The following is a 14709-nucleotide window of genomic DNA, read 5'->3' on the forward strand; positions in this document are numbered from 1 at the left end:
GTTAGGGTACAACACAAAGTAACAGGCCTGACATTTAGTTTAGGAATATTACAAAGAAGCAAAGCTTGCTGCTGCTGCCTTGAAATGCTTCGATTGCTTGGAGGCATTTTGCATGTACATTTCTATTGTTTCCATTCTTATTGCACTCTGTATTAAAACCATGTGGTCTCTTTACATCTCACACACAGCACCCAATAATTCTAGTGCATGGCCATTGTCTTATTGTTTGAACAGCACTGCTTATTTTTCTCTAATGGTTTCTAAGCTGGCTGCAAAAGGTTGGTATAACTCACATCACACACCAGAGCAAAATCAAACCAAAGTCACGTTTCTGCCTATAGAAATGTGGGAGTATTTTAAATCTATTATTCTAAAAAACAATGAACAATTTAGTTCTGTATATAATGCTGCAGGATTAATATAACTTTCAAGGTGTTCCAGGCACCGTTTCTTATTTTTCCGCACCACATTTAGACACAACATTCCTTCCAAATTTGATAGAGATGATCTGTGTAGATTTAATTTAACAAATCAAGGTATACATTCATTTACTAAAGTTTAACTTTACATTCTAAGATACAAAACTAGCTGCTAGCAGAATACTTGTAATAAGATGACAAGCCAAAACTGCCATTTGTAATATTTTAAAAGAAAAAACTTTCAATGCCATAACACAGTTACATTTTTAGCATTCAAATAGAGTTGAATCCAGTCGGGCATTAAAGACTTCAAGAGAGGCAATCAAGACCAATTAACTGTTGATAACACAATTATATGTCACTTAAGGTCAAAATATTCTATGATAAAATAAACATTGGATATATTTATAATTGCTATAACATAACACTTAATTCACAGTTACTTACTATATCGACATCCATATATTTCCAGTCTGAGGCCAATCCTCCCACTGGGGTTCCAATCCAGTGGAATTAAACGAAGAAAGCGAGCTATCACCGGCTGCTCCAGTTTGTACTGGACCACAGTGTCAGCATTACTGTTGCCTGGAAAAGCCTGCAACAGTACAGTTACATGTTTGTTACAGTTAGTTTTCTTCATTCTTTCACTCTGTCTCAGTCAGCTGATTGCTGTAACAACAATGTAATAATGTAATAATGATGTAATAGCAATAACAAACACTAAAGGGTGATACCTCTATCAGGAAAGCAGATATGCTTCTCATCAAGTGTTCATAATGGTGACTAAAAGCTAGATAGAACCATTATACATTGAAAGTTTTCCATATTTAAGGGGTGCAGCACTAAATCTCCTTGTCTGTGGAAAGAAAAAGTCTCCCAATCTCCTCTGCCCTAAGACGGTCTTCATTTTCAAACTCTGAACTCACAGAAGCCATTGATCCCAAGTAATGATAATGTCTCTCCCTCTCCCTCATCTCTGTCCAGTGATCAATAACTTGGACCTATTCTGTCTCCGTAGCAAGCCTCTCTTTAAAAGACTAATGGCTTCTATTTTTCCCAATCAGCTGCCTGTGGGAATCCAGCAGGGCTCACACACACAGAGAAACACAATAATACGTGCAAGAAGAAAGAAAAAAAAAGAACAAGGTGCATATACGGTATACAGTAGGTGTCCATGTGTTCATGTGCATGTCCTTTGCTTGTGTCCTATCTGGAGAGTTTGTGTGATGCTGCCTGTGTGTTTGTGTGAGAGACTCTGCTGAGGGTGTACCGATGTGACTGTGTGAGAGAAATTGGCTTCTCTGGCACTGCATAATTGTGATCTCAGTGCCGTCTTCAGTGCTTTGAAGGGCTGAGCCGGCTGGGCAGCGGAGCGTTAAGCTCAACAAATGGCTCTGTTTCCTGCTGAGGAGAGCAGCATCTCATTTACTTGCCGGAGCATCTTTTGAAATGTGAGTAGCCTCTGACAAGCCTTCAGTCAAGGAGAGAGGAAAGGCTAGAGAATGAGTCGAAGAAGAGGAGGAGAGGGCGTGACAAAGGAATCGCAGAGAACCTGTGTCTGGCAGAGTTGGTACCACGACGATAATATAAAAATACTGAATTATGCAATAAAGTCCTTCATTAGAAGGAGCTACAAGAAAAGAACGTTTGGAATCAGCAGTAAAATAATGTTGGCAGACATGTTATTCAAGTGACATTTCAGTCAGCATAGGCATTTCACTGCATAGCTGCCCACAGTGAAGCTAGATTATTCACTTTAAATTAAATGGACTGTTTGCTGAAATATACTTGTTGCCATGCTAATGACTTTTGCTCCTTAGGAAGTTCTGAGGAGAGCTGCCAGCTTTGTTAACCTCATTTGCTCCTCTTTACTTTATCAGGGAGGTAAATTATCATAAGTGGGCTTTAAAACAACTTTTAAATGACACACTGACTTTTATATCTCAACCAAACTCTTTTGCCTGCTACCCCATGGGCCAAAATCAGATATACCTCTTATGGTGGTCTGATTTTCTGACAATGTTTGTATCGCATCCCAGAAGCATGTTTGTGGCACAGGAAATCCTGGGGATGCTGAGGGATGCTTTCATAGTGCATAACTCCTTAAAGGTCAAATTAGATGACAAGTATTGTTTTGGTCATGCTTCTGACATGATTGGGATTTGAGATTGCTGTTTGGTATCTGGGTTGAAGCCAGAGATATATAGTGAGGAAAATAATTCTTTGATCCCTTGCTGAACTTGTAAGTTTGCTTACTTCTAAAGAAATGAACAGTCTCTTATTTCTTTGGTAGTTTCATAAGGCAGAGAGACAGAATATCAGTGAAAAAATCTAGAAATAAAACACATTACATGAAAGTTCTAATTTGATTTTTATGTCACCGAGTGAAAGAAGTATTTGAACTCAAAGCTTCATCTCTCTCGGCAGATTTTCTAGCTGACTGAAGTCTGAAGACTGGCTGGGCCACTCCATGAGCTTAATGTGCTTCTCCTTTAGCCACTCCTTTGTTGCAGTATGATGGGGAAGGATAGGTCATGATCATGGATGGAAGACCTGCCCACAACAAGTTAGTGCATACTCAAGTTTGAAGAAAAATGGTGAAATGCAAATGGTCAGATTGGGACTGCAAGGAAGCATCCAAATAAGTAGGAGTGAATGATAAAAGGCAAATTAATGCCATTTTTGTGTTTGTTTTCTATGGGCACAGTCTCCTTTTTAATCACACTTTAAAACATTTGAAACATGTGGCATCATAAAATAAGACTCCACATGCAACTTGCTTGATGATGGAACCTAATTTCATTCAATTTTAAATCCATGAAGTAGTTAGTAACTCTAACCAGGGCAGCTGTGGCTACAACTGTAGCTTGCCTCCACCAGTGTGTGAATGTGTGTGTGAATGGGTGGATGACTGGGTATGTAAAGCGCTTTGGGGTCCTTAGGCGGGGCTAGTAAAAGCGCTATACAAATACAGGCCATTTACCATTTACCATTTAACCATCAAATAAATGAAAGTAACCTGAGTAGAGACTTTGTTTCTACCTTTACCTCACAAGTCAGTGAGAAGCTGTGACTGATGCAGCTGTTTTTGCAGTAAAATTCCCACCATCACAGAGACACTAAGCAAGCCTGACTAATATACGAAGCTTTAAAAGTGCTCTAAAAGCTGATGTGGATTCACTGCCTTTCATGCTGACTGTCAAATCAACATGTTTTTAAGCTACAAGGAGTTTGTTCTTTAGTGATGACTTAAAGGGCTTTGGAGAGTTTGTATCCTTCACTGTGAAAAAGTTGTACCCAGTCAAATGTGAGGAAAAAAAAGTTTTCTTTGGGTTGCTGCTATAATGAAAGCTGCACTTTCTTCCACACAGGAGGGAGGAGACGCGTGACTTCCTCTGAATCATATCAAATGTTGTTCAGTCAGCCGAGGCTTGCGTGGCTGCCTGTCATTCTGACATCTGTACTTTGCTCATTGGTGATCAGTCATTCTCCCAGTCTAGTATTCTCTTTTTTTATTGAAACAATGCTGGAAAAATCAAAATTCAAGAGAGAAAAAGAAATGGGGAATATATTTAGACGTAAAGCAACCGCAATACTAGGTACTTAAGTCACCGCATGCTTGTCTCAACGAGCTTTCTCACCAACTTCTTCTGCACATTTACATTTTAAGAGCCGCCACACTTATCGAAAGCGGCTGAGCTCAGAAGCGCCCATTCAGCGACCTACTCGCAGACTGGTGATGGACATCTTTGTCATTTCAGGCATCAAAGCTGGGAGTTTTTCTACGCCAGGCGGTCTTTCTCACAACAGCACCAGCCTCCTGTCAGCACAGGCTAAACTGTCTGACAGCAGACCCACACCGTCAACAGACTCCTGCCCAAGTTCCTTTCATTGTTCCATGTATTATTAATAAATAGTGAAAGGCTCCTGGTGAGCACGCCATGTTGCTGCAGGCAGCACCAGTCCCCACATATAATGTTAAGTAATGTCTATGACAGTTAGGTTAACTGTGTGTGATTGTAGAGTGTCACTGCCTGGACAAACTGTGTTTTTAGCTGTTAAAATCTGTATTATATAACACATGTGGGGGGTTTCTTTTTGTGTGCACTTTTTGTTAGTGAGCACTATTTTCTGTTTTACTTAAATATCTATGATCTTTTCACAATCAGTTAAAAAATATGTACTTTTCAAGTGAAACATGTCTACATCAAGATGAAGGATTGACATGGACATCAATACTCCCATCAGGTGACTGCACAAATATGTTGCACACCCAACATACATAATCCCAACACCAGAAGAAGAGTTACCCCTAAGCTGTCTTCCTGCCGGTGTTGTCTCCAGTTGTGTCCTGTGTCACTGAACATCAACAGATAGGCCGTGAGCCAATCAGAGCTGCCGTAGCGGCCCTGCGTGGCAACAGCAGTAATTTGTGTTCTCCTCCCCAGGTCCACCTCCAACCACTGGTATCGGTCTGAGACAAGAGGAGACCAACCTCCAGCTCCTGCACAGGGGATAAAAACAAAGACTGGATTATAATAATGGGTATACACGGTTAGTGTGAACTTAGTGTGAGTATTATTCTTGTTGTGGGACCATGACTCTAACACAGTCACACTGCAGGCACAATGGTTATCATAAGGTAAAATATTACATTTTAACAAGAAGACCTGGTTTAAGATCAAGATGAAGTTCAGGCAAAAAGCAGTTACAGTCGACAGTGAAAGAAATGCTCTGTGTTTGTGTGTGAAAACATTAGCATACAAAAACCATTGGTGTAAAGTTTGACCAGTCGGGTGGTGATTAACTAATTTGACCAGCTGACCGCTGTTCACATGCATAAGTTAGTATTGTGGATCACATTTACAAAACAGTATTACTAATAATCCATCCAAGCATGTGTTATTTGACTGTTTGGTTAGGCACAGCTCTGGAAATGGCGTCAGAATCATTTCACTTGTTATTCTGTGTTTGCGGCCTATAACCTTCCTAAGGGTTCATTAACTCTGAGCTGTGTGACTTTTGACTGACTGGAGACATTTGTATGAGTGTGAGTAGTGAGTAAAAATGAAAAGAATGGCAAGGAAATAATACCAGTTCAAACAGCCAGTTTGGAGAAATCATTAAAGAACAAGAAATCAAAGACAGTAACATAAATTACCAATAATCCGCTAATGCCTTTTCATGCCTTAGGTATCTAAATTAAGATTTAACAACCACTTCAGCATGAAATCTTCAGGTTTTTCATATCACAAAATGTCACGATGGTCAAAGATGCCAAGGAGCCATTGGCTCCCTTTAATCGACTTGAAAGGAAGTTTAAAAACTATTTGCCAAAAATGCAAATCCCTTCAGAGATGACAGAAACATCACAGAGAGGGTTTAAGTTACTGGAAAGGTATATTAGTTAATGTTCCTTTTCTAAATGTCTTATTAATAATAAGGAGACCCTGCTTTGAACTTTAAATGTTGCAAATCACAGTACAATTATAGTGCATCCCTTTTCTGGATTTGATTGAAGTCCACATAGATGCTCACAGACATAAAACCCTAGAATATGTCAAAATTTGCCTGGTTTCATGATGATAACTAATAAATCCTCAAGACATTAAGTGGGATATATCTGGGCCACAAACCCTTTGAAGAAAAATGGATTAGATGATGCAGCACCAGAATGGTATTTATGAATCTCCACAACTAAGTGTCAAGATTTGTCCTGCCATTTAATGGATCTGTTCTGGTTTTTATGAGCTCACCAAGGTGACAATATGAGAGAAAGTGAATGTGATTCAACTTCACTTAAAATATCTTCTCTGACATGAGACAAATCACTGAGCTGAAACTTTTGTCTGTTCTCCAGTGATATGCAGAGTACTATCGTATTTTTCAGGGGTAACGTGCTCCATTTTTGTCTGGGCAACATCTGTTGCAACAGCTGGAGAGGACACTCAGGGATGTGTGGGACTAACACACACTGTGTTCATCCTGTAGTCTAAAAAAGGTAGCAGTGGTATGTCTGACACTGCTATACCATTTTTTTTAAGAAGACGCAAGTGTGGAGGTAGCAGCAAACTGGAAGGACAGAGTCATAATATTGCAGCTAAATGCACTCATTTAGAAATCCTCATTAGAATGAAGGCTGATAGTCTATAGTTAGATCTGCACATTTGTTTGTTTCAAAGGGAATTCAGATGAAGCTAAGGTTATTGAGCCATGTTCTAAAATTTAGAATCAAAAAATCTTGAATAGTCAGGCACCATCTAATTTTACAGACCTAATAGTAGCATATCACTCCAACATAGCATTTTACTCATGGACTGCTGGCTTACCTGTGGTTACTAGGATATTTAAAAGTAGTATGGGAGGGAGAGCCTTCATCTTTCAGGAACCTCGTCTATGGAACCAGCTCCGAGTTTGGATTTAACTGTAATTAGGATTAAACATTCCTATTTGATAACATTTATATTCGGGATTGGATCAGATGAACCTCCTATCTGCACTACAAACGGCCTAGGGTGCTGGGGGCTTGCCATGATGCACTGAGTGTTTTGTCTTCACTCACTCTCTATGTGTCTACACACCACTCTACATTTAATCATTAGTTATTTTTAATCTGGCTCTCTTCAGTAGAGCATCTTTTGTCACACTCACTTCAACCTGTTGCAGCAGATGGATGGTTCTCCTGCAGGTTTCTTCCTGTTAAAAGGGAGTTTTTCCTTCCCACTGACAACAAACTGCTACTCATAGAGAGTCATTTGATTATTGAGGTTTTCTCTCTATTACTGTAGGGTCTTTATCTTACAATATAAAGCACCTTAAGGTGATTTGGTGCTATATAAACAAAGCTGAATTGAACTGAACGGAAATGACTGTTCAGTTTGAAGCCCTTGAACTCAGCTCTTTGTGCAAAAAGTACAGCTATAAAAATAAGTTTTTTGAATTTCTTCTAGTGTTGACTTTTTTAGCTACAAACAAAAAATCAAGGTGGATTTTTCAAAACAAAGGAACTTTAATATCCAAGTAAATTAATCAAATACAAATATATAATGCAATAAACCAGTTTAAGTAGCGATAGCAAAACACCCTCCAATTAAGTATCACAAAATGTTGTGGTTTATTTGACAATGTATCACTGTTTAGTGTTTTTATTGAGCTTTTTTGAGGTGAAATCAAAGTAGGTGAAAGTTGATTTCACTAAATGTTACACAAGGAATAACGTGGAGTATTCTCACACAGATTATATATCCGTGGGCATCTTAATCAAAGAAGGAAGATTCACTGTGGTGCATAGTAAGCAAAAATCTAAATGAATCTGGATTAGAATATTGAATATAAGAGCATATAAGGAGAAACAACATATTTGTTTTGTGGTACTCCATTTTATTGAGCTAGTATGTTCTTTTTAATGTTTTGGCTGCTGTAACACAGTAATTTTCCAACTTTCTGGCATAAACAAAATATATCTTATCTGAAATAAGCTGCTGAATATTTATGCACCAGACTCCATCAGGGATGTTTGAGTCTGATAGCCTCCATGATTTGTTTTTCTATAAGCACAGTTAGTTGCCTCTAATGATCACCTCTAATCACCTCAAGCTCATGTTTCAAATGAAAAGGTTTGGGAAAAGAATAAAATATCTGCGTTTGAAAAAAGAATGGTGTAGATCAAAACAGGAAAGATGGCAGGAACACACAGCAGGAATCCTCTGGATTTACAGAGTCTGAACTGTGTCATATAAAATACTGCAGTTAACCAGGTGGGTTTGTATTTGGGAAATTTGGGAACCTGTCGCAGAGGATGAGTAGGTTGGAGAAAGGGAGTGAAGAAGTGAACTGGGCCAGAAAGCGAAACAAAGGCAGAAAAGGACTGAAAGGCACAGACACAAAGAGTGGTGCCTTGATGCAGTTGCTAACCTTTGCAGAGACATTGCCAAAACTAACCCAGTTGCAATCTGATTTTTTTTACTTTGGATGCTGCTGGTATCCCTGACTCAAAGGAGTGTGTGTCTGTGTGTGTGTGTGTGTCTCTGTGTGTGTCTGTGTGTGTGTGAATAGTATAGTGGAAAAGAGAGAGAAAGAAAGAGAGCAGGGGGAGCTTTGGCCGAACCTGATTATGAAGAAACATTGGAGGTGATGGAAAAGGCTGCTTCGAGATAACGACACTTTGAATACTGAGAAGAGTGTGTATGTGTGTGTGTATATCTGTGTGTGTGTGTGTGTGTGTGTGTGTGTGCGTGAGTGCGTTTGTGTGTGTGGGGGGGTGAGTGGCTGTGTGTATGTGTGTGTGTGTGCGTGAGTGCGTTTATGTGTGTGTGGGGGTGAGTGTCTGTGTGTGTGTATGTGTGTGTGTGTGAGTGAGCGGCTGTGTCTGAGTTTGTGAGTCTACATGTGTGTAAGCTTAATAAAAAGTGCTGAGTAAGGGCAAAGCAAATCCATGGTGCCCGAGGAGCAGATGGAGGGATTTCTCCCCTACTGAGGGTACACACATACACACAGCCACACACACACAATAACACAGCCACCCTGAAGAGCACTTGAGATTGTGTTGTCAAAGTGATGTCATGCTGCTATTAGGAGAATGTAAATTAATACTACAAAAACTTCCAAAGTGCCAAAGTGGACACAGTGTCTTTTTATCACATCTATTATTAATCCTCCTTATATCAGTTTCCTGTGTTAACACAACCCACCACGAACTTCATTAGAATTGTTCGACATAGCACGCTGCAGAACAGATTGCTAAAGTACAGCAGTGATTGGTAATGCCAGTCAGCTTCATAACTGATCATAAAGATTATGAGCCTTTAAGAACAGCCCACACTTTCAGTTGTAGCTTGAAGGAGAAACAGATCTAACAACTTTAATAATGGCTCAATTCCAGTCTGCCTCCCAGTATAATATTTCAGTGAGAAAGTATCCATGCTGCCAGCATGTTGAAATCTCTTAATCAAATTGGCTGATTGCTATGAGATGAAGTGAGATGCATGGCAACATGCTAACATTCAACTCAAGGAACAGTAGAGAAGTCACTGTTCAGCTGAGCAACATTACAAAGAGTGGTTATTTTAATTTGCAATTAATTTTAAAAAGGCAAACATGTGTATTCATCACAACTAAAGCGAAATATTTCAAGCCCTTTTTGTTTTAATTAAGGTGATTATAGCTCACATAATATTTCCTAAAAACAGCCAAAAAGAGAACAAAAATCAACACAGAAATCTGTTGTGTTGAAAACCTCTGAAAAGCAACTCGTTTATACCGTTAGTTCTTAGTACCCCAAATTACCACTTCAGTGTGGCGTGGCGTTAGCGCGTGGTTCTGCAGAAGTGTTATTGAAGGCTGGGCTGTTTTAAACGCAGCTTTCAGCTTCTCTGTATTTTTTGTGGTGGGTTGTTTCTCATCTTCTTTTTGACAATCACTCATCGATTCTCTGCGAGGTCAGGTCAGGTGAGCTGCTGGCCAGCACAGTAATAATATGGTCAGCAAACCATTTGGCAGTAGTTTTGGCACTATGAGCAGATGCCAAGTCCTGCTGGAAAAGGAAATCAGCATCTCAGTAAAGCTTGTCAGCAGATGGAAGCATGAATAAAAAGCATGCAATAAAATCTCCTGGTAAAAAGTTGCAGGAAACTCTGTGGTATAACCACAACTAAATGCTGCATTCCAGATAGCTTGGGACTTTGATGTCGGAACTCGGGAGTGACGTCATTCCCATTTTGGTTTTCAGCAAGATAGACCAATCCAGGTATCGATAAACATAAACTTTTTTTGCACTTAAAAACCACATTCATGGGGAGAGGCTGGTCAGTGCCCTTTGTATGACTTATTTAGTGAGTCAAAAATAGGCAGCAGTGTCAGTAAAGAAAAAAAGTTCACAGTTTTAGTACTGTTTGCATTCAGTGCCACTGTCTTGGATCGCTAACTCGGTGTATGTTGGTCTGCTCTGACTTTCCCAGTGAGGATTCCGAGTTGAGGAGGCATTTAACAAAAACTTTCCATCTGGGAACTCAGAATTTCTGACTTCTGACTTATTCAAAAATGGCACCCTCATCACAGATAGTAGATACTGGATGGCAAACATCTCGAAGCCTGTGCATCTCTACTCGTCCTCCAAACTCTAGGTCCCTCATGTCTAAATGAAATATAAAAGTTACTTCCACCTTTAAAGAGGACTTTGGACCACTTTAGACCTCTGACTGAGACGTATTGTGGCTTACCCTCCTGTGGACGGTATTGATCATCATCCCCTGGGCAACTATCTTCCCCATGATTATACTTCCTTTATTGAACTAGACCAAGAGACGCAGTGTTTATACTGTTTGAATAGTACTTTATTTTAACTACATGAAATATTGTTATAATAAGAGGTACTAGATTCCTTATTTTTCCACGCTGTAAATCATACGCATTACGAATAAACAAAAAGGCTTGAAGTATTTCACAATATTAGTTAATTAATACAGAATTTAATTAACTAATATTTTGAATTTAGCATTGAAAAAAAAATTTTTTTACAGTATGCAAATTTTTTGAGCTGCATTAGTAAATGCTTGCAAAAAAACACCTTGGCGTCACGTTTACCCATGTGAGTAAGCATTATTTATCAATGTGCAGAGCTAATGTTGTAGAAGGGGCGTACTGTAAACCAAGAAATGATCTTTTCCTAGATTGAATTAGTTTTTGGTGCCTAAACAGTAAGCAGCGAGTAAAAGCAAAGGCTATAAGTATATGGGGGGGAAAAAAGCAAAGCTTGAGAAACAAAGCAGCAGTCTCCTGGCTGACAAACTTGTGACTTCACTTGAATTAACCGTGTCTGAGGTCATCTTCTTTTCTCTTGCTGTGCTTCCTGCTTGTTAGGGCAGCAGCTAAAGGCCAGAGCTAATAAGTACCTCAGTAACAGACATGGACACTGACAGCGCAAGAGGAGAGAGCAGACAGGCTGACCTTTACTCATTACAGCTGGAGTGGAGAGGGAAGAAGTGACAAACACAAACAAAGGAAAGCAAGAGACTGAGAGAGTGACAGAAGAAGGCAGATCAATTGACATCTATAGGGCTGCAGAGGAGGGAGACTTAGGAAGAGAGAAGGAAAGGGAGAAACACCTGGAAGAGAGGAGAGCAGAAGGGGTCTAAATAAAAGAGGGAAGAACTGGGTATAAACTGTTTGGGAAAAAAAACTGATGACTATATCTACCATGTTTCTCCCATATCACCTGTTTGATCAGCAGCATAATTGTTTCTGTGAGTTCTGATCCTGCGTATCTGCTTGTTTTCTCTGTCGCTAGCTGCCTGTAAAGCCACCTAAGCTGCAAAGTTGTACTTTATAGCACTTTTGGACATTCAAATTGCAACGTTACCTGAATACTGTAAGTTAGCTAATGAGTAGACCAAGACTTCTGGGGGCAACTGACTAAGCATGTCAAGAGGCTGGTGATCAGAAAAGCTGATAAAAGCCATGAATCAGAAAAAAATGTGACCCATTCTTCTTCCCACATTTATCATAAACCGTTTAATCACCCTTGAATAAGCCAAATAAAGAAGTTCCCTGCAAAAAACAGGTTGCCAAGGAGTGGCACCAAGTATGGCAGGCTTGCGAAAACGTATTTAAACTGGTACACGCACATTGTTTGGCCTGTTTGTGTAGTTGGCAAAGTAATAAACAGATATGCAGATGTCACAGATTGTATAAATGATAATGACAAACCTACTGTGATGTCATCACCACAGACTTCTATAGGACTGGACGTGTTTTTGCAACCACAGCTGGTGGCCTTCAGGTAGAATGCAGATTTAAAGCACTTTGTTATTCTGACCCAGTTTATGCTTTGTCTTGTTTACATTAAAATATTGATTTGAGATATTTAGATTTTACTGTAGAACACTGGCTAAATAAGAAAAAAAAATGTAATGAGCAAATTTCCAATTAAAACACGAACGCACGGGAAGAATTATATAAGAACTACAATTTAAAGCAAGAGTTTTTAATTTTTGGCACAAAGCAAATTAGCTTTTATTTTCATTGCATAAAAACAAGACAGACACCTTTAAATCTGCACCAACAACAGTATCCAGGTGCAATGCTTCTTGAGAACTTAGGAGTAAGTTAATGCCAAACAGTCTGCCTGAACATGAGATTTGAGGTGAGGGTGTTTTTTCAATGATGTTTTTACTTACTGGGAGACTGTGCAGTTTTGATTTCTGCATGGTTGATCAATAAAAAACTGGATAAATTGTAGTATTGATTGCACAATGTTTTATTATTAAAATGTATTCATCTGCATCTGGTAGATTTTGAAAAGCCAACTATTTGTCTTAGGAGAGTGTGATAATCTACTGAGAGTACCTAGTGTTTAAGTGTGATTCAAGTTCTACTCTTCCATAAACAAGCACATCCTTTCATATAAGTTAATATGTGTCATTGCGGTAAATCAGGCATGGTTTTATTTGGGCTAGCATGAAAGCATCAAAGGGGGTTTTATTTTAGAGGCTTCCTCCTGGCTCAGTGCTAGGATACAGGCCAAGGACACGTGGTGTCAGCTATGGATTATGACTTTTTCATGGTGGGCAGGAGTGGGAGATGGAACAGAAACTCACAGATATCAAGTTCAGTTCCCACAGCACCAAGTTTGTGCCCATCAGAAACTGCAAATGTTTCACAAGTGTCCTTGAGTCACACCAAATAAGAACACCATCTTAGTGCCTAAGATTATGTTAAAACAAAATAAGAAAAAAAAACTTGCTGAGAAACTACACACAACTGGGATTATCTGAAATGTGGAGCAGATTCTTTTTAAAAGCCTCATATGAATTAACAAGCTGTATCACAGCATGACACTTGTTACGTTAATAAAAAAAGAAACAAAATCTTTACACCCTCTAAACCCATGCACGTACAGTATCTCACTCTGTGATTAGTAAACATGAAACATTGTCAAAATGATCATATTTTAGTTCATATGGATAAAGAAGTAAAACAGAAATAGTCCAACACATCTACACACATTTGTTTGCTATAAAATTATGGCAAACAAATTACAGCAGGCGCCTTGAGGTGCTTTCTACTGCAAGGTAAAGAACTGACAACAACAGAGAGAAAACCCCAACGATCAGACAACCGCCGATAAAGTAGCACTTGGCGACAGTGGGAAGGAAAAGCTCCCTTTAAATAGGAAGAAACTTCCAGCAGAGCCAGGCTCAGGTAGGGGCAGCTATCTACCATGACCAGGTGTGGGTTAGGGGAGGGAGACAGGACAAAAGAGAGCCAGAGATTAATAATAGCTAGTGATTTAATGCAGAGTGATGTATAAACACGTACTGAATGAAAAGAGGTGAGTGAAGAAGAAACACTAAGTGCACCATGGGAAGCCCCCTAGGTCTATTGCTGTGTAACTGAGAAGGGAGTTCAGGGTCACCTAATCCTAAAAGTAGAGAGGGTATCTGTCTCCCAAATCAAAACTGGGAGCTTGTTCCTCAGGAGAGAAGTCCGAAGGCTGAAGGCTATGCCTCCTATGCCCCTTTGACCACACGTAAGCCAGCAGTTCGAGAGCAAAGCGCTCCGTTGGGGTGATATGGTACTATGATGTTTTTAAGATAACATGGGGTCTGATTGTTTAAGACCCTGTATGTGAGGAGAAGATGTGAGGGGTGTTATTTTAGAGGCTTTTTCCTCTGCTTGCTATTGTTTACCTGCCTGGTTTTGCAAATTTATGTAAGAAAAACTGTATATGTATATGTGAGCTTATGTATCACAACCTGCTTCTTTTTATGTGCATTTGAGTGCTAGCAATTATCTCCGATGGCACAACCATATTTACAAAGGATGGGCACTACAGTTTCATTTTTGTCACTTAGACTTAATGATACTGCAGTCACGTCCTGTTTATATAGCTGACTGCTTTTGATTGGAGAGCTATAAATTTTCTCAGCAACCCAATTACATGTCCCTATAAAATCTTTAGTATCTATGGTATTTATTATGTTTTAATGGTGAAGCTCTTGTTAGTAAATCTCTAGTTTGAAACTAGCAGTAGCCACTAGGAATTTAACGGAGAAATACCTGCTGCTGCAGTTACTGTATGTTCATGACCACAGTCTGTGGCTTGACCACAGAGAGACCAATCAAGCCAGTGACACAGCTTTTGTTGCAACAAACAATAGAGCAGTGCCCCTGGTGCTAGATAGAGCCATCTCCACTTGCAGAATTAACTTCAGCTTTTGTCTCTGCTAATAAGACGGTAAAAGAACTCAACATCCTGCACGCTATTCCTCTCTGTTCTAATTGCCATCTCCAC

At 39.4% G+C, this 14709-nt stretch overlaps 1 protein-coding gene across 1 annotated transcript in view; it reads right to left on the reverse strand.

Annotated features, from left to right (window-relative positions):
* The window catches only part of LOC100704748 (contactin-associated protein-like 4), a 104880-nt gene that overhangs the window by 58876 nt on the left and 31295 nt on the right, over window positions 1–14709 (reverse strand). Inside the window, exons 3-4 of the mRNA XM_005464217.4 lie at window positions 4730–4923; window positions 867–1014 (exon numbers count right to left, since the gene is read on the reverse strand). Coding sequence (XP_005464274.1) covers window positions 867–1014; window positions 4730–4923 — 342 coding nt within the window. The remainder of the gene's footprint in view (window positions 1–866; window positions 1015–4729; window positions 4924–14709) is intronic.

The sequence above is a fragment of the Oreochromis niloticus genome, linkage group LG17 (assembly GCF_001858045.2).
Source record: "Oreochromis niloticus isolate F11D_XX linkage group LG17, O_niloticus_UMD_NMBU, whole genome shotgun sequence".
Taxonomy (NCBI): Eukaryota; Metazoa; Chordata; class Actinopteri; order Cichliformes; family Cichlidae; genus Oreochromis; species Oreochromis niloticus.